Source organism: Haemaphysalis longicornis, unplaced genomic scaffold (genome assembly GCF_048455015.1).
Source record: "Haemaphysalis longicornis isolate Haplotype H1 unplaced genomic scaffold, Haemaphysalis longicornis Haplotype H1 scaffold_6, whole genome shotgun sequence".
Lineage (NCBI taxonomy): Eukaryota > Metazoa > Arthropoda > Arachnida > Ixodida > Ixodidae > Haemaphysalis > Haemaphysalis longicornis.
In genome coordinates this window covers 39970901-39996398 of record NW_027526407.1, presented here as the reverse complement: position 1 = coordinate 39996398, position 25498 = coordinate 39970901, and the positions used below count along the sequence as shown (strand labels likewise).

Here is a 25498-nt window from a genome sequence, read left to right as displayed (position 1 = left end):
TAGCAGTGTAGTGTTCGTGACGTCGTTCCAACCGCAACTTTTTGTTGGCCGCAATTCTTGAAGCAAAGCTGTGGGGTCCTGTCCTCCTTTTAATATGCGTGTCTAACGCATCATTGTTATAATGCGTTCGTATAGGCACGCAGTCTATTGACAAAACACAACGTTCTGGTATACTTTCATTGTATCAATGGCACTCAGACAGAACCTGTGAGGACGATACGCACGTGCGGAAAAATACGCGTTTCCGTACGCTCTCCAAAACCGGTTCTGCGACCTATGCATGTTCCTGACCGCTGCCGGGGACCGCTTTGCGGGGAGGAATAATGCGTGAGAAAGGGCGTCGTTTTCCCTACATGTGTACCACCCAGTATACCGGCTGTGGTCCAGCGTGTCGCGCACGGGAAACGTTCATTGCGTCAGCTTGGTTTAAACGTGCGTCAATTTAAAACGACACGTATACGCAAGCCGTGTACGTAAAGCTGCGTGCAATTTCTAGCGGGGAACTTCGAAATCTGTGGTCGAAGCGATCCCAAAATCAAATTAGCCGCAATCTAATTAACGAATGCGAACTGCAGTCGGCATTAATTGGATGGGCACACTGCCCCCGGTGTCTCGTATGATTGCCCCGAAAGGTCAAAACGTATCCACTTGCTCGATGTTCTGCATATTTAACCCCCTGGCTCATGTTACAGGGTGGGAATTTCTAAGGTGTGGGCGTTCAGTGGGCTGGACGTGTGGTCTGCTGTTGCTGCTGAAACAGTGTCCGTATCGATCGACGTGATGTTATAAAACCTTCGTGAGGCTGGAAGAGCTTCAGACTAAGGTCAAAACTATACTGGAGTGGGCACACGGCCCCGCTGTAGTCCCTGGAAATTTGGTTACAGCCGAATTTCTACAGTAACCTCGTCTCCTATAGTTTGCGGCAGACTATAGTATGCGGTAGCCTACAACAAACTGCAGTCAACTGCACCTATGGTCTGCAGTAGACTGTACAACGGCTGACTATAGGATGCCTTTAGATCCCTTAGCCAACATCACTAGAACAATTACTACAATTTCTAACGTTTGAATTTCCAGTAATGTTGCTCTCGGCCATGTCCCCGCCCCCCTTTATGTTGAAGGAGATGATGAAAATCTGGTGGCGCTGCGGTCGACTAGTGTGGTAAATAACAAAAATTCCCCGCATTTCCCCAAGGGGAAGAATGTGAAAGTGCGAATGCACGAGTTGAATTTGCGCGGTTCAGTAATGTTCGCGAAAGAGAGATCACACACACAACTACAAAGAAAGAAAGATGCATTTATTCACAGACACCTATTTGTGTTGTCGTTGTACTTGATTGCTAGAGCGGATCTCAGCTTTGAAATTTCGTGTCAGTACTCCTTTAAGCGGGTGCATTAGCCCTTCTCACGCCCGAGTCCTGGCCAATCCCCCACGCGGGTATGTGCCATGTCAGCGGCCAGGCAGCGCGCGCCCATCTCCCCCCGTTGCCAAGGAAGACGAGGAGATTCCTGGCCAATCCCCCACGTGGGTATGCTATGCGGACATCGCCGGTGGACGCAGGTTCAGGGTCGCTTAAGAAGTGCATTCGCACTTAAAATGTGCAGCGTCGAACGTTAGCTGTCGCCACTGCGGAGGGACGCGTTGAGCTTTTTACAGAGACATTCAGGGTGTCGCAACGATAAATGAGCCACATGAAAAAATGTTTATTGGAGAAACGGCTGGGTTATAATGGGGCTGAAACTTAAAACCTCCCGTTTATAGTCGACCTTTCTTTCGTTTTTGAAAGAACACTAGTGGCAGCTATGCCCTGCGTCTTATGCAATAGAAAAAAAGCCTTTTACTGCATTTGCCAATCGGCGTGAGCTAAGCCTTTTATTTGTGGAGGGAAAACGGGATACATAGAGAGAACTGGTGATAGGGCAAATTGTGCGCCATAGGCGGAAACCGGTTTTCATTCGATTGCGAAATGACCAAACAATTTTAGCCTGGGTACTTTTTAACCTGGGTCATTATAAACAAAGTAGAGCATAAAATTTGTATTATGGCAAAATTTTCGAACAAAGGAGCCCGCGGTGTGCCTAAGAAAATTGGTTAAGGAGGCTCACTTAGAGTTGCAGCCTAAGAAAAAGAAAACTGGAGCTGCAATCGCGTGCCATTGGGGGAATTATTGGAAGAATAAAGATTTGGATCACCTTAGCACTTGTCTTCGTTTATGCCGTTTCAGGAGTGGTGAATACGTAAAGTGGTGTAAATACGCCGGGAGAACTGTTGTTTACATAAAAATAAAATAAGGACATGTTTTGACGGTATGAAAATGCGATAATACGTGGATTTTCTTTTTTTTGTTTTTGTTTTACTTTGGGGGAACTACGTGGCCGTTTTCGTCTGTGGTCTTATGCGGTTACTAAAGACCATTAGCCAAATTCTACACGCATACTCACACACGCACGCGCGCACGCACACACACGCATACATCGCATTGTGCTGCTGAGCCCGAGACGCGGGTTCGATTCCCGGCCGCGGCGGCCGCGTTTCTGTTGGAGGCGAAAAGCAAAAACGCCCGTGTGTTCGAGATTTCGGCGCATGTTAAATATGCCCAGCCCAGGTGGTCAAAATTAATCCGGAGCCGTCCACTATGGCGTGCCTCATCCCCTGTAGAGTCGGTGCGTTAAACCCCAGAACCAATCAAGATACATCTCACGAGTTGCTGCCCCATCCTTCCGTCAAGTATTCTGTCGATGGCTGTTGCCTAGCCCTATAGCGTTCTTCCAGGCATCTACCGTATTTTTGTGCACATAATGCACATGAATAATTGATAAACCTTAGGGTTGAAGTTGGCGTGCGGGTAATACGTCAGTTTTTCCCCGAAATTCAGCCTCAGAGCAATGCGGGTCGAACCATGATCGAAAAGCGCCGTCAGCAGCCGTCATTACGATCTTCCTAGCTAGTTTGCGAACCAAAAATAGTGGTTCTGGTTGCGTGAAAGAATTTGAATAGGCACGCCTTGCAGCAAAACCAACATAGTGAGGTTAATTGTGCAGGGAAAGCAAAAATATAGTGGAACTCGTCCCTCCACCTGGCGAACTTGATTCTAAACCCGAAGGGCGCGCCTCGCTCCGGCTTTAGATACCCGCAACGCGGCGTTTCTCGCCCGCCCTCGCCCACCGTACCAACCGTTCTTTGTGTTCTAACTGTCTCAGTAGCACCGTTTGCTCGCTTTAGCAGTGGCACTGGCTACTTGCCGCTTCTTTTTTGTCGTTCACTACCATCGGTATTTCTCTTCCGTCAATCCAATTCTATCCTCCTTTGGCGCCAACATACTCGGCTTTGCACTCGCTCCAAACTCCATTTTACACGGGCAACGGAAGCGTCGAAGGCGAGAGGCGGTGAAGAGTTGTCGCTTGCCGAGCAACAGGTCGGATGATGATGATGGTGATGATGACTAGTGGCCCTCCCTGTGTATCGGGACGTCGGTTGTCAGCAACCACTTACCTATTTTATTCCACTTACTCGCCCTACTCTTAACTAACGTAATAGATTTGCCTCCCCCCTCTTTCCCCTCACCCCTGTTTTGAATTCCCATCGCTCTCTCCCACCTTTTTGACACGAAAGTGTTTTATTCCGGGATTCACGAAGATTTCTCTTCCGTCATATCCGTCACGGAAGTGACGCTAGTACAACAAAGCAAGCGGCCTGTAAAGGGTGCACCCCTGCACGCAGGGTCTTCTTGCGGGGAAGCAACCTTTAGAACTGAAGAGAACGTTACACTTAGGGTTGTTCGTTTTCGGGTTTTATATTTTAACACGTAAGTGTTTTATGCCGAGATACACCAAGACCTCCCTGACGTCATATCCGTCACGGAAATGACGCCAGTACACCTTTGCCGAAGCGACCCGCCAGCAGGACTTCGCTCGCCAATCACACCCACAAGACAGCCGCCGACCCGCTAATCATGCTCAGCTGCAGGCTTCGCTGCAAATTTCACTATCCTGTTTTACCAATTCCTACGACAGAGGAATCAACCAAAGTTTTTTGCCTCCCCCCGCTGTGTTAAATTCTCCTACGTTTGATTACTCCCCCTACGTATCCATCTCTTCCCTACTTAATTTTCTCATCAGCGCGAATGCAGCGCCACCGCCGCCAGCTCAGCTTTACATCATCTCTCTCCACACGCGCCCTGTCGTTCTCTGCTCTTCTAGTGACCTCGGTCCGCGGATTGACGTTGCAAATGTTTTCCGACACGGGCCATCTGTAGCTTACGCAATAATTAGTGCGTCGTGACCCCGCCAAGTTATTGGTGTTTTGAGGTAAAATCAACGTAGCTCGCGCGAAGAAAACCAGGACTAGGTGCTTCGAGGCAAAGCCAACTTAGTGATGCGCGTTGAGAGGATAAAAAAAGAGAAAATATGCGTGTACAGTTAAAATAACCCGATATTCCGTGTTATAACGATAAACCATAGCATAAGTGCTTTGTTGCAAGGCCAACTTAGTTGTGAGTGTTGTTCAGGGTGTTGTACATGATTTTGCGGCAAGGCTAATGTAGAGGGACGGATTTGACATAGAAATCAGAAAATATGGGCTTTGCAGGAGCCTAACTCACCACTGCATGCTGTGTAAAGAAACTAGAAAAACGTAGACGATGTGCAGCAAAACTAAGCAAAACAAAACTCTTCTGGCAAGAAGTCGGTACCTATGAGCTTTGAAATAAAACAAACTGCGTGGGGTCTGTTGGGTAGATGCAGTAGAATACATATGCTTTGCGGCAAAACCAACGTAGTGGTGCGGGTTGCGCAGATTACGAAGCCTATCTTACAGCTTGTTTGAGCAGAGAATGTAAAGTGCACATGGTGCGCGGTAGAGCCAGCCTAGTGCTGTGGTTGGGCACATATACCATGAGTCATTCATCCATTCCCAAATGCTTTGCAAAATAAAAAGTTGGTTTTGGGCAAAGCGAACTTAAAGGCTCCATGAATACAAAATATGAGTTTCGATCATTAAAACGATACCGGTCCCGATAACAATGGCACAGATTTTACTGCAAACTTCAAGTAAATTATCGAGATATTAACGAAAACAGATAAAGCAGCTACGTTCCGGCTATCGCTGTATGACGTCAGAGAATTTTGTTAGTGCGCTCAGCGGCCGCCGGCATGACCAGGAGATTGCAGTAGCCCAAGCAACCACCGGCGTCCGTTGGCCGTCCAGATACGTCCATTCTGGCTCTAGCGGATGTCTGATGGACGTCCATTTCAGAGTCGATGGGCATACCGTGTACGTCCGTGGGACGTACGTCCAAAATTAGAAACAAAATGAATCAAAAATTATTTGAATGCAAACTTGCAGTTAACACACCTAAAACTACGTTTTAGTGCTTGCTCATATTACGTCACTCGTTCCCGTAACACGTCACTGTGGCGCGAAATTGTAATAAAATTCGACATTTCTCCCGTTTTCTCGCTTAACAATTACGTCTTTGGATGCTATAATTACGCTGAGTGAGGTACTGAAGTCCAGTTCTTTCTAGTTGCCCACACTTCTATTTTGTCATCATGGCCTGTGGTTTGTGTGGGAAAAGGTGTAAGGATAACGCTTTGACGCAAAATCTACTTAATGACGCGTGCTGTGAAAAAGAAAATTGGGCGTTCTTCGCAACAAAAGAGAGTTAATAATTAATAATACTTTGTTAGCATACATATTATGGGAGACCCAAGCCTGCAAGGGCCGCAGAAGGCACTGCGGGCCCAGCCTGGGTCATAGCTATAGCTATTCACCACAGAGTTGTTGACTACACCAGTGCTGCACTACGCAGTCCGTTGGGCAGCACCCCCCCCCCCCCCCCCCCCTCAATAATGCTTGGGGTGCAGAGAAACTAAAAATAGACTTGCTGCGCCGGGAGCGTGTTTTGCAAAGAAGCCAACTCGATTCTGATGACTAGTGAGTCGTAAAACCCGACTGTGGAGTAAGTTAGTGCGGAGAAAAAAAAAATGAACTCTTTGATTACAAAGAGAAATAGTTATCAAGTAGCCCAATTAACCGTTCTACGATCGAAAAAGTTGACATCCACCTGAACTGTTGCTATACAAGGCGACAACATGTAAAGCTATATGCGTTATAACTGCATTTCAGGTAGATGTCAAATTTTCCCTTCGTAGAAACCGATTCAAGCCGACTATGCTGCAAAGCCAATTAATAGTGCATGTTGTTCAGAGAAAGAAAAGCGGCGTTGAAGAAAAATAAGGAAGTACGTGCACATGCTTTACACACAACTAGTCGACTAGTGCGCCCGTTTTGTGGATAGGATGTGCGTGCTTTACATACGTAACATGTGCGTGCTTTGCGGCAAAAACCAATTTAGTGTATTCATTGCCTGCTTTACGCCGAAATGATAAAACACGTGCTTTACGACATGGACGCGCGCGGTGCAGAGCAACAAGAAAAATTTCCGCGCTCTGATGTGAAGCCAGCTTTTACGCGTCACAACGGGTTCTGGCGGCAAAATATGCGAGCCGACTGAACACCACTTTGAAAGTTGGTTTGCGCGAACCGAAATGCCTTCGTGGATCCCGATGGTTCTAGGAGGATATTCCGCAGAGGAGAAAAGGAGTTGACGAGGATGGCTAGGCTTTAGCATAGCATAGCGTAGTTTTAGCATAGCGGCTACCATGTGCTAACGCTACGGCGGCGAGTTACCGGGACCAGACTGCGCATGCGCGCGCGGGGATGGCGAGGAGGTCGACCCTCATCAGCGCCCGTTCCCGCGAACGAATGCGCACCTGCCCAGCCGGGTCTCGGCACCCGGCGCCGTAGCTTTAGCGTGCGCAAGCCGCTATGATAAAACTCTCTGCATCTTAGGATTGGGTTAACAGTGTACAAGGGTAAACCAAGAAAGAAAAACGGGGACGACACGGCGCTGAACTACAACTGAAGTACACATGGTAGTTCAGGTATAATTCAGCGCTGTGTCATGTGTTTCTTTCTTGGTTCGTCCTTGTGCATGCACTGTTAACCCCATTTTATTAAAGGGAGGATGCTCACGAAAGCAATTCGCGGGGTGTGCGTGAAATCATCCCCGTAGCTTGGTGCTACACCCAGAAAACGCACTGGCATTCAAAGTACATGCTAGGGATGTCCCATCCGGGAGGATAGGGATGTCCCAGGGACCTCCCAGTAAGTCCCAGTAAAATACCCAGAACATCCTACAAGAAAAAAACGTTTTGTGATGTCCCTAAAAGGGTGCATATGGGCGCTTACTGGGCTTGTAGGGGAAATCTGCTGAAGTTCATGAAGTCGATCGCGAGCTGTAAAAAAGAGTGCTCACCACAGTTTTTTTTCGTTCCCCTCCCCTTATATGTGCAGAGCCGGACCCTCCGTCGAACCTGACGGTCAAGATCGACACGGGCAAGGTGGCGCACGTCTACTGGCAGCCGCCGTTGGAGGGCAAGCTGACGGGCTACCGGCTCGCCATCCAGCCGCTGTCCGAGGCCGACGAGACCCCCGAGCGCAGCGTGCACCTCAACGACGAGAGGCCGCCGTACACGCTCAGGGACCTCAGCCCCGGTGGCACGTACCAGCTGCAGCTGTTCAGCGTCTACAAGTCGCGCGAGTCGCACCAGGCGGCCACGGCAAACTTCACCACCAGTGCGTATTACTCAGGGTGATATCTCAAGTGCCCCAATATTGTGTGAAAAGGGGCGGTGTTGAACATATATGTTGTCCAGTACCAAAAATGGCTGTCGCTGTCGAGAGTAGAAAACACATAAAATATCAGAATTTGTGTAAGGGTGTGGTTTAATGCAGTTTAAATGCGGATTAATTTTGAGAAAGCAAATCAACAAGTTTAAAAAAATCGGGTACGCAAGAGTTACTATGGGAATGAAGCTCGGGTCCCGAGAGTAGGAGCAGAATATTTACTACCACATTACATCAGCACGTTGGCAGAAGTAACGTCACGCACTATGCACTGGCTGACAGGTGACAGGCGACAAGTGAAAGCACAACAGGACGGCACGTAAGCAGAACAGGTGCTCGCCAGCCACAGATAACTCTTATTCTGGGGAAGATGCGGCGTGAAGTGTCCCCAGACTTAGACTAAGCTAGGAGCAAGTGGGCTAGTTGGTGCATATTAAGACATGATTGAACAGCTGTGTGTGTGTGCGTGTGTGCGTGCGTGCGTGTGTGTGCATGTGTGTGTGTAACCTGAACCTGTTCTGTTCGTTTACATCCGCTGCACAGAACCTGACTCCGTGTCTCAACATTGCCTCACAAAAATGGCATAAGAAGTTCGAAAAAAAAAGCTACATAGATGTATTTTTTTTCTTTTTTTTTTCTTTTCACCTCTCCTCAGAGCCCAATGCCCCAGGCCGATTCATAGTGTGGTTCCGAAACGAGACCACGCTCTTGGTACTGTGGCAGCCTCCCTATCCGTCTGGCATCTTTGACCAGTATCTGGTGAGTTGATAACACACATGAAGGCAGGAGCTATGCTAATGTTGGATATTATATGGCAAAACTAGTTGCACAAACCTACATCTGGCGAATTTTCTGCAGCATCAGCTGTAAGGTCTAGGGTCACTGCATTTTATAATGTATAGCTTTCATATCCGTCGAGCTTACGTATAGCACAGTTCAGTACACCCTGTGGACATAAGTGCGTACTACATAGAGTAACTCATACCCACTAGGAGGGATTGGCCAAAGCACAACTAATGAATTAGAAAATCAGTCAATCAGCAATTTTGCCCAATCATTAAAAACTTTAGTTGGAAAAAGCCTGCTGTGGAGCTAGTTGGTGGGAAAGAGCTTGAAGAGCGTACATAACAGCTAATAATGGCACATAAATCAAAGCTGAAATAAAAAACGCATACAAATGGACAAAGTTGCAATCACGTCTGTTTGTATGTCCTCTTCTCTGAGTTTTGCCTTTTGTGTACAGTTCTAAGTGCACTCCTCTCAAACCAGCATTGTTCAGTATACACCAGCTTCAAAACTCCACTTCAGAATCTGGCCCATGTGAGCTTCCCTGCTTCATTGTTGCTGAGGGTGACGATGATGATGATTGCTATTGGTTTCCCCTTTGTAGTGGGGTGATGACATGTCATCTTACCAAAAAGGACTAATATACCTATGTTTTGTACTCTTGGTTTATTACTAGTGCTGCTTAAGGCTGGCACAAAAAGCTTATAAGGCACAAAATACTCTTTTTTTCTGTTGCAGGTGGTAACTGCCCTAGGCAATATTCCCCTCTGCTTTTCGTCCACCAGCATTCTAATCTTCTTTTCGTCCCCTCGACAGCCTTGGAGTTAACTCCCTCTGTGCTACCCTTAAATCCCAGGGCTTCTGGAAGCCAAATATTTCCCTCATGTAGATTTGGATGGATACCCTCACATTCTAACACTACGTGCTGCATAGTTTCTGTTTCTTTTCCGCAGACGACGCATGCCACATCATTGTGTGAATACTTCCCCACAAAGCTCTTAGTTCGCAGGCAACCTGCTCTAGCCTCAAAAAGCAAAGCACTGCCCTTGGAATTATCGTAGAAATTTTCCTTTCTGATGCCCAGTTTCTCAGCCCTGTACATCTCTAACGACGTTTTAGCTTCCATTTTTTCTCGCCATTTATTCGTTTCAACCTGCCTTGCCTCTTATTTGGTTACCTTGGCTGTTTTGGATTCTCCACTGTTCTTTCCGTATTTCATCGTTAGCCTTCTAGTCTTCCTTAACCACTGCGTGTCCACGCTTTTCAAGTATAGGTACCTAAAAACCTTAGCTGCCCACCTTCGTTGATCCATTGCTCTCAACCTCATCTCAAAACATATTTTACTCTGTGCTTCTCGAACTCCGAACGACGCCCAGCCCATATCTCCCTGCACTGCTTCGTTGGTTGTTTTCCCATGCACGCCTAAGGCCAAACGGCCTACCGTTCTCTGGTTCACTTCAAGGCCTGATAGGGGCAAGAGTATTGGTGTGACACCTAGGGGACAAAAACTGAACTTCACTAAACATTTGCTTAACAATAAACGAAGTGTGCTTGTTAACTTAAGAATATTAAATTAAGTAATATTTGCTTTTGTTTCCACGGTTTCTTTTATGACTTATGGCATCAGTCACAAGAGCTTGAGAGGTGCTTCCACTTTTTGTCAACAGATGACAACTAGGCTTATCATACTTGCACCTGTTTACCCGTGTACAGTGTACTAGAAGGCAAGGTGTGTCATGCAGGGGAAATGTTCAAGGAGCGCGAGTGTCCCTTTTGTGAAGAAAAAATTGTATGGAGCTCAGGCGTTCCCGAGAGAACTCCTAGCTGTTGCAGCCAGCACCACCTATAAGTTTTTAAATCAAACTAAACAGTTATTTGACGGTTTTATAAAAATTTATATCATGAATTAAAGAAATAAGACTATTTAGGGCAACACGTAAGGATGAATTTAACATTTAAGCTTCTAAACCCAATTCTGGTAAGCAGCGGCCGCCAAGGGCGCTGCTTACAACAGGAGTTGTAAGCAGAAATTTTCATCGCAACAGCCGAAATTTTTATCGCAAAAGAGACCCCCCTAATCGGCCCCGAACGACACACCTCTCTCTTCTAGTACACTGTGCCCCCAGTGCGGGAAGCCAACTGTGGTATGCTTTTTGATTCATGTGGCCTATGGGGAGTACCGCAACTGATGTACTGTATTGAGTTGTTCTGTCTCAAACTATGTTTAACAGGCATTGAAATTGCGTGTAAAACTCGCATGTTGTTGTCCGTGCCCAGCCATACCTTTCCTCCCGCGACTCACGCCGACTTATGCACCTTTCTTCCGCGTGCAGGTGAGCATCACTCCTGAGGATGCGTCCCAGTCCATCCTGTACGTCGACAAGGAAGGGGAACCCCCCGGCCCCGCCCAGGCCCCCTTCTATGGCCTGGTGCCCGGAAGAGCCTACAACATCTCTGTGCAGACCATCAGCCAGACACAGATCAGCGCACCTACAGAGGCACAGTACCGAACAGGCATGTGTTTTCCATGGCTCTGCACGGGGAAAGACCGGTGGCTTTGCACTAGGGGCATCGAGATTGACAAAGAAGAAAATTTGCAGAAACTCCCTGCGAGTGAGATTTGTTAAAGAAATTCTTAAACCGCTCTGCTATATTCTGAACACCTCTAACCCGCCGCGGTAGCTCAATGGCTAAGGCGTTGTGCTGCTGAGCACGAGTACGCGGGTGCGATTCCCGGCCGCGGCGGCCGCTTTTCTGATGGAGGCGAAAAGCAATAACACCCGTGTGTTCGAGATTTCGGCACACGTTAAAGATTCCCCGGTGGTCAAAATTAATCCGGGGCCCTCCACTACGGCGCGCCTCATCGCCTGCGTTGCGTCGGCGCGTTAAACCCTACAATCAATCAACCTGAACACCTCTAAAGTCAGCTTCACCACTACACACTGATGCTTTGTCAAGAAGACATTTCGTCGGTTACTGTGTAAGCAGTCTAAAATCAAAGTAGGAATAATGCCCTAGACCTGTTATTAAATACCTCCATAAAAACCCATGCATCCCTGTAAAGCACTGGTCCTTCAATTCTGGCGCTATATACCAAGTTCTTGTAAAGTTGGCTTCACTGCTGTACCTAAATGCTTTGCTGAGAAGTTTTTTAGGGGCAATAAAAGAGTCTCATAGACTATGAAGGCCCTAGCACCGTTTCATAATAGCATTTTCATACATGGTAAAAGTGAGAAAAAAAAATATGGTAAGTGGCACTTAGTATTGCATTTCATAGGTGATGATGAAAGGTAGGGTGTGTGATGCGGTGTCATAGTCACCAACGAGACAGGCAGTCGATGCATTCAATACGCTGCAACCTTCCCCAACAGAGAGCTGAGCACGAGAAATTTCTTTTGCAGTTCCCCTGCCACCATCCAACGTGACCTTCAACAAGGAGCGGGTGACCTCGCGGTCGTTCGAGGTGTCCTGGTCGCCGCCGCGGTCTTTCTCGGAGTTTGACCGGTACCAGGTGGCCCTGAGTCAGCGCCACTCGCTGCGGCAGATCGTGGGCCGCGATGAGGAGCGGACCGCCAGCTTCGACCAGGACCTTGAGCCTGGTCGCACCTACGAGGTCATGGTCAAGACCGTCAGCGGCAACGTCGCCAGCTGGCCGGTCATGGGGAACGTCACCACCCGTGAGTAGAATGGCATTGTCTGTTCTACTAGAAAGCTGTCTCCCAAATGATTGTTGATGAAGTCCTGGAAAACAATTAGAAGAAGGTTCAGAGGATTAGAGTGTGTGACAGCTGCATCTTACTGGTACTCACCTACTGGGCAGAAACTTGGAGGCTCAATAAAAGGGTTCAACTTAAATTGAGGACGACTCAGCGAACAATGGAACGGAAGATGATAGGTGTAACATTAAGGGACAAGAAGAGAGCGGAGTGGGTCAGGGAACAAACACGTGTTAAGGGCATATTAGTAGTAGAAATTAAGAAGAAGAAATGGGTGTGGGCAGGGCATGTAATGCGAAGGCAAGATAACCGTTGGTAATTAAGGGTAACAGAGTGGATCCCTAGAGAAGGCAAGCGTGGCAGGTGGCAACAGAAGGTTAGATGGGCAGACGAGATCAAGTTTGCGGGGATAAATTGGTCACAGTTAGCACAGGACCAGGATAACAGGAGATTAATGGGAGGGGCCTTTGCTCTGCAGTGGGCGTAGATAGGCTGATGATGGTGAAGGGGGATGGTGATGACCAGATAGTGATGCACATGAGGCCCCACACTTTGCAGTAGACACAAACATGATGATGGTGAATATGATGATGATGATGATGAAGGCCCCTAAAACTTTTTAAAGCAGCACCAACCACCTCAGAATCCTTTGATATTCTCTTCTTTTTCCACCCTTCCTTACTCACGCCTGAAGCACCCTTAATGTTCAGTGCTGCCACTTATGAGACTATGTACTACAAAACTGGACAGTCTGTGAAGCAGAATGCAGCGAAAACAGGGGAAGTTTTTTAAATACATGATTTCACCAAAAAAAGATGATCACGAGTGAGGCAAGCCAAGTACACATGCTTCCCTCTAGCTCTTTTTTTTGCCCACCATGCAGGCATCTTTTATTGCATGTAAATACAGTCATTACTTATGATGTTCAAAAAAAGTGTGTGTAAGTTGTTTTTTGAATGTCTTCAGCAATTCATATTGTCTGTTATGCAGCACTGCAAGCAAGCTGCTAATGCAGTCAGCTTCTATTTTCTTCATCTCAAACCCTTTTAAAAGTGTGCATGCACTCTTTGCTTTCACCTGTAACGTTTTCATTGCAAAATTGACATCCAAAACTGCCATAAACTAGACCATGGTAGCACAACCATGGCGATTTTTTTCAATGTTTTATCATAGTTTGTTACCTGGCCATGAAGACAACATCCACTGTGTGCCATGACACTCTTTGATGGCCTTTTGGTACCCTTAAACTCATGCAAAAGCATGCATCATGCTGGTACATGCTGCGCATGTTAAAAGCTGCATCTTCTGCATCTGTTCAAACTTTACGGCCTTCTATTTGGGCCTGCACGCTCTGTTGATTAAAATGTGACTGATTCTAAAAACTGAACTAATTGCAGACCCTTTGCCCGTCGAGGAGCTGAATGCAACGTACGCTGAGGCGGGCGAAATCTTGGTTCGTTGGAAGCCAAGCAATGCCAGTCTTCAGGATGCCTACATGGTAAGCAGGCTTATGTGTTCAGGCGAAAGCCCTTAGTGCCTCAGTGGGGGAAAAAAAAAACAGTGTTATCATTGTTGTCTGGCACAGATGACGGCCACCGCTGTAGAGAGCAAATACAAAAAAAAAGCAATTGTGGATGCATGGGGACTAAACCCATGTTTCCAGGGAAGGAGAGGATACAGTCTAACACACTTATAACAATATTGATGTGCCACAAAAAAGCCATTGTTATAACCAGTAATTGTTATTAGAGGGTTGGACAGAAAAAGTTACTTTTGTAAGTGTTTAGGGGTTTTCACCGAGTATTTACAAAACGGAAATGTAATTGCACGGCCGACCACCCGGGCTTAGCCATGCGTGTGCCAACTGACTTCACAGGGCCCCTAGGAAAGTCCCCACTACAAACCCTTGGCTGTTTTTTTCTTTTTTAATGATTGGCAGGTTGCATGTTACTCAAATGGGCGTTGTTTTCTGCCTTTTTTTCAGTGGTAGCTGCGGTAGCCTAGAGGATCCCCTTTACCCGACTGTAGCTTTATTTTAATATAAACAGGTTTGAAGAGGTGCCCCCTGCCTCTGTTATTTCCTAGGCCAGCTGACAGCAGGAGACGAGGGTCAGTCAGGGGGTCTCTTTCTTCAGGAATAGCATGGCTACATAACAGACATAAACTCTTTCTGACTTTTAGAAAGATAGAAAATACTGCTTGGTCACACGCAATGCACCCAAGATCTCTCGCAGATTTCCAAACACTAGACCTTACATAGCCTCCTACTGTCAGGCTCAATTGTTATAACCAATAATGAGGAGAATGACCACTGTTATAAGCGGTTTGTTTTGCCGTATAACATATATAGCACAGTTGATGGTGCCACAACTGTTCATTGTTATATCCAATATATTGTTATAACCGGTACTGTTATAAGGGGGTTGGACTGTAGCATTACCACCATGCTACCTCAGCATGTTGCTAGCAGCAGAAGAAGAGTTTTCCTAATGCATGGCTTACATGGTTTCTCAAAGTGGGTTCCGCGGAACCTTGGGGTTCCACGGGCCCCTCCTCAGGGTTCCGCGAGCCACTGATACATTTTCCCTGGTTCCGCAGTCGCAAAGTCTTATATGGTGAACTTGAGGTGCGATCGATCTAAGGAACCATCATTACTCACCCCCGAGTGTCACTAAGCACATCTCGGCGCATAACAGAAACGCACGAGCTGCGCAATAAATCTCGCCAGCAGCTTGTAGCCAGCCAGACTCCGAAAACGGGCCACGTGGTTAAACTATTGCACTTGAATCTCTGCCTTATATTACCCCCATGCGCATTTCTCCTGTTTGGAGATAGGTGCCGCTAGCGTACGCATTCGCAAAAAGTCGACGGAAAAAAAAAAGCGATACCCTTACTTGCTTTTGAATTTATTGCACGTTAATGTAGCACGAACGGAATGAAAAATGGCGGGAGGGGGGTTCCTTGGCACTTAACGGAACTTAGCAGGGTTCCCTGGGACCAACATGCTTGAGAACCCCTGGCCTAGTGCATGCTGCGTGACAGGTGAGTGTATGGCATATGAGGAGCACACGTGCACCCCAGCGACAGAGATTTCAATTCTGGGGAAATTGTGCTCGGAAGTGTGGCCTGTCGGCCGGTTGGAGAAATTAACGCCAAAAAAAAAAGAAGAAATGAAAGCAAAGAAAAGAGACACAAACACGGTGTAGCAGTAAAATAACCTGATAAGTGTCGCCAATGAAAGCAAGAATGATTTCGCGTTCGAAGCACGCAGACAGACTTGACAGCCCCGAGGTATTTTTCTTTTGGATGTAGAACTATAATCTGTGATGAAAAAGGTCTTTAGTCAGCCAATGGCTTGTACAGTTTTTAAACGAATTTGTTAGGATACCATGTAGGTGAGCTCAAAGCGCAAAAAAAAGCACGTCCATTGAAGTGTACCACAGTGGATGTAAATTAATTGACCTCAAACTATTGGGGGTTTATAACACGCAGAAGTTGCGACAGTAAATGAGCACCTTTAACTATTTTTTCGTCAGGAAATGGCATGTTCATCAGCACTGGAATTCGGCGGGTGTGTCACATTTTAAGATTTATTTAGTTTTAAAATAACATGTAGAACAGTAGTACCCAGGTTTTCTCTCAACCGATTAAAAAACTGCTTACGCCTATGAGAGCAAAGCTTGGCAAATGGATTTCTTGCCCTATAGAGATGCATTAAAAAAATACAAAGGCAAAATTTGTGCAGAAGTGGTTGGTTTTGTCCTAATCATCTTTTTTCTTTAACAATTTTCATGCTTTGCTGAAAAGCTGACGTGAAAATGTGTATGTTGCAGCAAATGTCGGTGCACACAAGTCTACCTTATTATGATATACCGTATTTTCGCGCATGTAACCCGCCCCTGCATATAATCCACGCACCCCCTTTCAGCCCACTCTAAAAGAAAAACAAATCCTCGCTTATTGCCCGCACACTTGGTACAGGAAAGGCTGCAGCAATGCTACTGTTCAAGCAACACGTCACATACTAAGTATACAGAAAAAGCACAAGTAGAATACACTAACTGCAAGGTGAAAGTCACGATTCACTAATAAAATTCAGTTGTTAGAGTGCGCTCGTCCATGTTTTTTCTTCCATGTTTTTGTGTTTTGTGCAATCACTGCCATGGTAGGCTTAGTCAGTATTACTGTGTGGGAGCTTCACGGCACAATGTGCATTTCCGTGAAGCTGCACTAAAGGAAAAACCCCATGTATTATCCGCTCCCCTACTTTGCCACTGAAATTTTCACATTTTTAATGCTGGTTATACGCATGAAAATACGGTATTTTACATTAGTCTTAATTGCCCTACCCCGCAGACAGGATTACGAAAATTCAATTTGGTAGAATTGGCAGCAAAGAAATTAATCAGCCAAAGCCAAAATACATCGCTTTGTACCATGACGGGAACATTACAGTTGGTCGAATTAAGGGCGAAAGTCCAACTGACTGAGCTAGAATAACAAAAGGCAACTCTATTTTGAAGTTATTTTTTACATTTTGAAGACTGTGCTTAGGTGTGTATTGACATGCCCTTCATTCCAGGTTCGTTACAACGAGCTTGAGGCCTTCAACAGCGACAGCCTGGAGACGGTGAAGAACAGCTCGGTGCTGCTGAAGGGCCTTTTGCAGGGCCGCAACTACTCCATCAGTGTGGTTGCCGTCAGCAAGGGCGTGACCAGCAAGCCGGTCTTCACGTACCAGTCAACACGTGAGTGTGCAAATATTGCTCAGGCTTGATGTCGTTCCTTTCATGTCCTACCAATGCATCTTACGCATCTTAGCTCTCCAGCGAGGCATGTTGTGCCTGAAGAGAATGATGACATATTGTTTGAATGAGCTGTCAAAATGATTTATATTTGTTGCATTTGAGTGTGGAATGTTGTAGCCTCATTTTGCAGTCTCGCCTCTCCAAGTGGACAGAGCGGTTAAAACAAGTCGTTAGAGAAGATTATATGATGTGTGGTACTTTGATACCTTATTTGTCTCCCATTCTGTTCAAAACCTATTGGCAGTAGCAATGGAAAGCTAGCTTCGACAGTGTTAATATCTTTGATAAATGGGTCGTTTTGTTGGAAAGTTGTTATTTATCTTGAAGGGAGCAACAATGTGGAAACAGGATGAAGAACGAGAGCACAGCAGTACAGCTCCTGTACCTCCTCTATACTTGTTCTAGCTTCATTTCAAGCTGTTGATGAACCAGCTGTCCCAGGCCAACCTATAAGTCGGGCAAAGCTCACTTCTGGGACACACCTTTCTTGTGGGTTGTTTGTTAGAAGTTTGGTGTTTTTTACTTTTGTTTTTTTGCCTGGTTACATTTGAGGGTTACAAGAAATTAGGTCTGAGACAACTCATGCATTAAAGCCATAATTTTTGGCAGCTGTAGTACTGGGTGTTCCTTACCTGGACTTGTGCACCCAAGTGATGAATTCCTCCCTCTTTCACCACCAGTTATATTAAAGTCAAACGTTCTATGACTAGGTAAAAGGAAAATGCGGTGGTCCTTTGTATGCAGAAAACTCTTCTTTGCAGCCCGATAAGCATTTGTGAGGAAACCAGGTCGGAGAGGAGGTGGAAGGAGAGAGAGTGGTTGGATTTATCTCATTCATTGCCAAGTGGGTGCACTGCGAGCTACTGCATAAAGCACAGATAAGGCGATAACAATGGGAACGGATAGCAGGCATTGTGGGTGGAGTAGCATCAATTAGGCAACGGCAAACATCGGCCGCACATTACTTGGAAAGTGTAGTCCACGCATCATACATACTTCCGAGGGCCAAGCAGCTTAGGATCAGCGATGCTGTGAGTGGGAACTAGAACAGAAAAACATACCATGACCGCACAACATTTAATGTTGTGCGGTCATTTATTTTAACATTTTTTAATTTAAATTTTTTTAATTTTAACATTTAACATTTAATTTCTTTGCTTGGCAACACTGGAAACGGTCACAGACATGGCCGATGCGCCACGGACATGACGCGGCTTGGGCCACTGTGCGCGCACGCCGAGAAAAAAAAAAAAAAACACTGTGCGTCGTCGGTTTCGTTTCAACCCGATTCTCAATGGTGGTGTCAACAGAGATGTTATTAATCGCACTCACATTGGACTCGAGGCAATACTTTGCGTTTGGTGAGATAGAGTTTGTTAACGTGCAACACAGTCATGCGCTCAGTGCGGACAAAAACCACCATCCCGCGGAGTCCGACATAACGAGTGACGGTGCACTCGCACGGTTGCGTGCATGCGCACGAGTAAACGTCAGTTACTTCTTGCAGCTCCGCTGGTTAACCATCTGTACGGAGTGCATGGGTGCATGTTTTTCTGACCATCTCCCGAAACGAATCATTCGTTAAAGCTCCCAGTCGTGGGGTCCTCACCTGGGCACGTTTACCAAAGTGATGAATTTCGTCCCCACCCTTCAACCCTGGTCGGACTTTCTGATTGTCTCCCACAGGGCCAGCTTCACCGGTCATCGAGGCCCTGGAGCCAGTGGGCCAGCACATGAACGTGTCGTGGAAGTCGGACGTGACGAGCCGCCAGGACTCGTTCGCGGTCGTCTACGTGCGCAACGACACCGGCGAACGAAAGCAAGAGGACACACGGCAAAACTGGCTGCTCCTCAACAACCTGTACCCCGGCGCGAGTTACCAAATCCGGGTGTACGCCGTCAGCCATGGACTCTGGTCCGAGCCACACTCCTACTACCAGACAGTCGGTAAATGGACTTCGTTACTCGATGATTTGAATGGGGATACAAAGGAAGGAACAGCGCACATTCTAACAAAGGACAGACAGAGTTACACACCACAGCGCTTGTGGTGTGTAACTCTGTATCCTTCCTTCCTTTGTATGTGAAAACCACCAACTAGCCCAACATGGCACCCTTTTGAATGGGGAGCGTTATTTGCCTTTCTTATGGCTTCTTGAGGGTAGGCTCAGCGTTGCCACATTGTGAAATGCGGCACCAGATTGTGAAATTCTGGTTAAATTTCGGATCTACTATCGTTGAATTACTCGTACGGCTACACCAGACAATATCTTGTGAGAACTGGTGAAAAAAGTGTGTTACTGCTTTGGACTTTGGTTTCCTTTGCTCAAGGGAAGCTTTTTCAACTCCCCAACACCAAGAGCCGCTGGACGGCAAGAGTGTTTGAATGTTCTTAGTGCGTATTTTGGGTCCTCACCGCTGCTTTAAAGTAATGAAAGCTCACATGTTACAATTAGTATTTTTAACGAAGCGCAACAAATTACATCCGCCAAAATTGTTTACGGAGGACATGTACCCACGAGCATCCTGGCATTCCCTCTCTAAATTGTGACAGCTACATCAGACTTGTACGGCTCGTTGACTGTACAATTACACTCAAATGTTAAATCCTGTCGTATTAACGCAAGAGAAAACTACGTTATACAAGGTGTTGTGTTTCGATATAATTGCAAAAGCACAGCGGCCACTGCATTGGATGCATGGTAGGTTGCTATGCGAGCGCACCCATAGAAAATGCAGCCGGTGTTCTTCAAACAGGCACTGCGACGGATATTAATAAGTAATATTTCACTTCTTTCAAGTATATATTTTATTTATTTAATCATAAAGGTAATCAAGCAATGCTCTCCATTATTTAATTATAAAGGTGACCATGTCTCCCCCTTATAGGATAGTTGGATCGCTAAAAGGAACCAAAACGCCATCTTAAACCGCTGTTTTTGAGAACTGCATGCACAGTAGTAGTGCCGGAGCGAAAATTACGTAATAACGGCTGTAGTTCATTCATTCATTCATTCATTCATGCCGCCACCACCGATGCATCCGAAAAGCATGTGAACACGCACCAGCAGCATTGCTCAAAAACGCTCCTGCAGCATCCAGGCATCCAGGCCTAGAAGAGGTGTCAGACAAAGCAGGAACATCTTCGCTAACAACTAAATGTGGCGCAGACCACGAATGTATCCTGGACATGCTGGCTCAAAGACGCGAGTCAAGGCAACAACGTGTTGCAGCAATGAAAAATGATGAGCCTCGCGAGAGCTATGCCCAGAACAAAAAATGCCATACGCACCTTCGTCTCAACCCAGTTTTTCCATGATGCCTGTGAAATCATTTGAAACAGTGCTACTCGGACTTTATTGTGTAGTGTAAAACACTGGCATTAATGACAATGTGAACATTGTTGAAAGCTTTACAGTGATTCCAACATGTGTGTGGGATTGGCCAATTTCTTGTTTTGAGCTAATATCAGCATAAAACTGAACTTGATTTTTTGTGAAATAAACAATAAAGACAGAAATTCGATTAAAACAGGGCACTTGTGGAGAACTACACTGGTGAGCTACCAAACTTGCCCTATATCTTCGGTCATCTACTATAGTTTAGGAATGATAATAAAGTGGATGGTTTCATGCTGAAATGCTAAACACAGTTTAACTAAATGTGTTAAACATAGTATAACAAAACTAGTAATAAGTTAAATCTTGTACGAACCCTCATTTTAACACCTTTAATGGGGTCACAACCTGGATTTTGTCAGCAACAGCTTTCACAAGAAAAACAAACCGTGTCTTCTGCTTCTCACAGCTATTTGGAATCGGATCAAGAAGCGTCGTGTGTGTGCGAATACATTCATTTCATGTTTTTGCACTCTGCTCTCTCACGGATTAAGAATCCCCCAAATTTTTTTACCTTCAATTTTTGTTGGTAAATTGTCCATCACATTTGGGATTCAGGACTTCCCCTGAGTTGTTGGAATTGTCTCTCGAACCCAGCCCCCAGACCTCCGCAGAACCTTCAGATCGCAAAGGCCAGCAATTCAACCATGATCCTGACCTGGAACGCCCCGGCTAACTCTCTGGTCGACCATTACGCCGTCCGCTACCGACCGGTGGAGTCTTCCTTCTGGAGAGAGTTTGGTAAGTAAGAACCCCAATAAAGAAACCATGCGTGTCACTGCTCAAAGTTTTCATTTAATATTTTGCAGCAGGATTCTTTACTAACGTGACCGTACAAGATCTGATTTGAGCGGTAAAGTACTGAAAAGTAAAATAAGGTGTTAAAAGTACTCTTTCCAAGCCACTAGTCTGTTTATTCGCAACATTTGTAATGATATTACCTTTCGTTTGCTTGGCATTTGATTAATTAAATTCATCTTCTATGTTGATTGCTTATTTAATCTTTCACAGGTTGATGCAGTCGAATGCACTTAGCTTGTTCTTTGCTTATTGAATGCGCTGATGTTCCTAATCGCCTTATCGCTGATAAGGCAGTACTGAGAGCAATGCACGCGAGAGATATTCGAAGCACTAGTCATACACCAAAGAGGAAAAGATTGCATCGGCAGTCCTTTGTTGGAATTAATGGACAAGGAGATTAGCTATCTCACTTCATATTCACTAGTACTGTTATATCTATTTTTCGTGTATGTTATTTCTGAAGAACGTGTTTGAAAACACCCTTCCTTTTCAATAAAACTTTAGTTGGCAGTCAGTGCTGCATGTGTCTGGTCTCCCCTTTCGTCCTGTCTTTTTGTGTGTGTCTGAAGTTGTGATAATTTAAATCCGAGACGTTCGATTGGTAAGTGTCATCCCTCCAGGTTTTGCAGTCAACTTGGGACTGTTATATCAAATTGCCAGCCTGCTAGTAATTATAAATCGATGAAAGTTGGTCACGATAATTACAGAAGCAGAAAAATATTCCATGTATATGTTAATTCATTAACTGACTCTTAAAATTTACGAAGTGTTACTCAGAGGTAGCAGTGCTAATCATATACCTCTGAATGTGGAGTTAATTTTGTACTGATTACATTCTACAACTCCTACTATCCATCCCACCTTGTGTAGCTTGTTTTTTATGTTATATTTTGTTTGGGAATTCTCGTAAATGTTCTGGCCAGTCTTTGTTGAGATGTTGTAACTCTTTCAGTTTCCCCTTCAAGGGGGCGTCATGCATAACAGAGCAGATGTGTAATGAAAGGCCACCCTTTCAGGCATTTCCAACACAACCTCCACTGAAATTGACGACCTCATCGCTGGGGAGCGGTACATTGTTCGTGTAGCAACTGTCAGCAACAAAGTTGAAAGCACCGATGCACAAGATGTGGAACAAACATTGTGTAAGTTGTTTTTTTTCTCGGGTCACTGACTGCTGCAAGGCCAGCGAAACTACTGTCCTTAGTATATACATTTCATGTTCACACCTTCCCAAGTCAAAGAAGTATTTCTAGATATTCTGCCAATGCTTTCAGTGTCTTTTGTTTTGTAGAATACCTGTCTCTTTTCTGGTTTGTGCTATTTAACACGTGTTGTTTTGGTCTGCTGTGTGTGTCAGCTTTTCTTACAGCATTTCCGCGTAGTTGTGATGGCAGGCAAACTATCATTCAGCGGACACCTATATTACTAACTATTAAGGTTGGGTTATGGAATGTTGTTTGTATATTGTTGATGTTAATGTGGAAACACTATCTCGGACTTGACATTAAGAGCTTGACCAGATTTCTGCCCCTTGTTTCAAGCAAGCTCAAGTTTGTCAGTGCATGTTTACCTATACCTCCTCTCTGCCCTAGCTTGTTTTTTTCCCCTGTCTTCTTTTGGCCTACCGCCCTACAACATCTCATCTTGGTAGTCAAGTTTTGTTGTTATTATACAAATTTTGTGAGACGTTTTGATAAGCCTGCACATTGTTTTTCCTCCGGATTAATCCCAAAATACAAGGAGGGAAGGGGGCACCGTATTTTTCGAGGTTTTGAGTTTGTACTCCGTATTGCTGTTACGCCAAGGAAACTGTCCGGCTGAATGGTTCCACTCACACACACGAAATGGTATGCTTTTCAGATCCAAACTCCATCAAGCATGTCAGCCACTTCCTGGACTCCCAGAACATCACTTTCGAGTGGACGGCACCTCCCGGACGGGTGGACTACTACATTGTGGTGTACAACCCACTGAACGACCAGACAAAGCAGAAATCGCAGCAAGTATGTGCTCATTCTTTGTTACAGAAAAAAGGGCTAAACTCACTATTTCACACAAGCTTCTTGTAAGCAACCATCTTATGCGCTGTTATTGCTAACACATCAAGATATGGTAATCAATTGCATCCTGAATCATAATTTTGTTGTGGCATTAGAGGTACGTTGACAGCACTCTCACCACTACCTTTTTCTGCATCAAGCTCTCCTCAAATATGAGGTTTTAACTCTCTCCAGACTTTGATAACTGTGTACAGTAGATGCTGCCTCGGAAACCTTTTTGCTTCTAAAGGATCTAAGTCCTACAAGCACACGAAACGTGCAATGTTTGAGCCGTTGTCTAAAAGTCAGCCTCCCGCCGTTCTGAAATGCAGGTTCCAGCCAACACAACAAAGCCTGGCGACACTGTCAACGTCGTCATCGAGAGCCTCAAGCCCGGGGACTTGTATTCCTTTCGGCTGTATGCTGTAAGCCATGACGTGAGAAGTGAAGGATTTGGTGTTCAGACGAGAACAAGTAAGACTGTTTTCACAGAGCTTATTGTTGGGATGTAGTGATTTCCAGCTGTGGATGTATTGGAAATTTGTTGTAGACTGAGGGGATGTGCAGTTTTTTTACGTTCACCAAAGTTGCTTGTGGCTTTAGGTTTCTTGCACCTCTAGAAATAAAGGCCTGTTGATATGTGCATTCCAGCAGCTGATACAGTAGTTCTGGCTTCTAGAATCTGTATTTGTGGCAACAGTTAAATACATGCATGTTTGCTACATTCATGAATAGAAATAACCTGTTGGTTCATAAGGCCCTCACCTGTGCTCAGCTGATTTATGTCATTCATGCAAGTTTAAAATGGTTTTAGAATGGCCACTCGCCACTCAGAATGGGGAATAGTATACAATTTAGAATGGTCAGTGTAGAATTAGAAGTTTAGGACAGTCAGAGTGCTAGTTTATTGGTCATACCCATTCTGGAAGCTTGTGAATAAATTATCTAGACGGAATGAATTGTGCATGAATTATGTAGACAGAGTGAAATGACGGTGCTAAACAGTAGTCCAAGCAAACAATGTGAAATTCTTGCAATTTGGAAACAATTGCATTACAGCTACAGTGGTTGTACTGTTTGTAAAAAGTAGCAGAAGTTACGACCATTAGAAGTTTGGGCCTAGAAGGCAGAACCAGTTTTTCTGGTTGCCACCTTCCAAGCCCAAACTTCAAACGGTCGTAACTTCTGCTACAGACCACATGGAATGATAATGTTAGTCTTATTGCACTCCTTGATTTGTGCACAGTTCACTGGTACCTTGTTCAGCTGCATACCTTGACAGTTCTTTTACAAATGCTATCAAAAAATCAAATGTAAAAATTCAAATAAATTCGAATATAGTCATTTTACACCAAAACAAATTATAATGTCCACAATCGGAATAAAAAACTGCATGCGCCCCCCAATTTTCATCATCATAACTGCAAAAATAAACTTTTTTGGTGTAAGACCAGTGTGCCCCCTTAATTAAAAGAAGTGTGTTTTTCTTCTCTGTTTCTTTTCTTTGGCAGTGCCTGTGATTGACTCTGTCATCAACATCGTTGCTGATGAACACGAGACCCGAACGCTGGGAATCAAGTACACGCCGACGCCGCAACGGCACGTCGTCTTTGACCGGTACCGGTTCCAGCTGAGCGACACCGGCATACCAGCTCAGGAAAAGCTGTCCAACGACACCAACCGCCTGGTTCTCTTCGACCACCTGGTTCCCGGGCGGCTGTACAACATCAGCATCTGGACCATCAGCGGCGGCGTGTACAGCGTGCCCATCTATCGACACACAAGGCTGTGTAAGTAGCGGCTGTTTACCCGCCGCGGTGGCAAAGGCGTTGACCTGCTGAGCATGAGGTCGCGGGTTCGATCCCGGGCTGCGGCGGCCACTTTTCTGATGGAGGCGAAACGCAAAAATGCCCATGTGTACAAGATTTCAGCGCATGTTAAAGATCCCCAAATAGTGAAACTTAATCTGGAGCACTCCACTCCGGCACGCCTCATTGCCTGCATTGCATTGGTGCGTTAAACCCTACGATCAATCAATCCAGTAACTGCTGTTTTAATAAGATTTGTAATGATTTGTAATACAGTAAAAGCTCGTTAACTTGAACTGAAAAAGGAAGACGTCCCAGTTTGAATTAAAGAAAGTTTGAACTAATGAAAGGGAGGAAGAACAACAGTACAGGGTGATTGGGAAGCAGCAGAACATGCCAACAATTTGATGCTTGAAGAAGTCCATGATTGCTGCCTGCCTTTTGTCCTTGAA

At 45.5% G+C, this 25498-nt stretch overlaps 1 protein-coding gene across 3 annotated transcripts in view; it reads left to right on the top strand.

The window, feature by feature from the left end:
* The window catches only part of Ptp10d (Protein tyrosine phosphatase 10D), a 202879-nt gene that overhangs the window by 142074 nt on the left and 35307 nt on the right, over nt 1-25498 (top strand). For all 3 annotated transcript variants that reach the window (XM_077674048.1, XM_077674047.1, XM_077674049.1), the window contains 12 exons: nt 7358-7639; nt 8346-8449; nt 10810-10990; nt 11878-12153; nt 13590-13690; nt 16775-16940; nt 18687-18947; nt 20996-21139; nt 22216-22341; nt 23060-23202; nt 23571-23712; nt 24750-25028. In XM_077674048.1, coding sequence (XP_077530174.1) covers nt 7358-7639; nt 8346-8449; nt 10810-10990; nt 11878-12153; nt 13590-13690; nt 16775-16940; nt 18687-18947; nt 20996-21139; nt 22216-22341; nt 23060-23202; nt 23571-23712; nt 24750-25028 — 2205 coding nt within the window. The remainder of the gene's footprint in view (nt 1-7357; nt 7640-8345; nt 8450-10809; nt 10991-11877; nt 12154-13589; nt 13691-16774; nt 16941-18686; nt 18948-20995; nt 21140-22215; nt 22342-23059; nt 23203-23570; nt 23713-24749; nt 25029-25498) is intronic.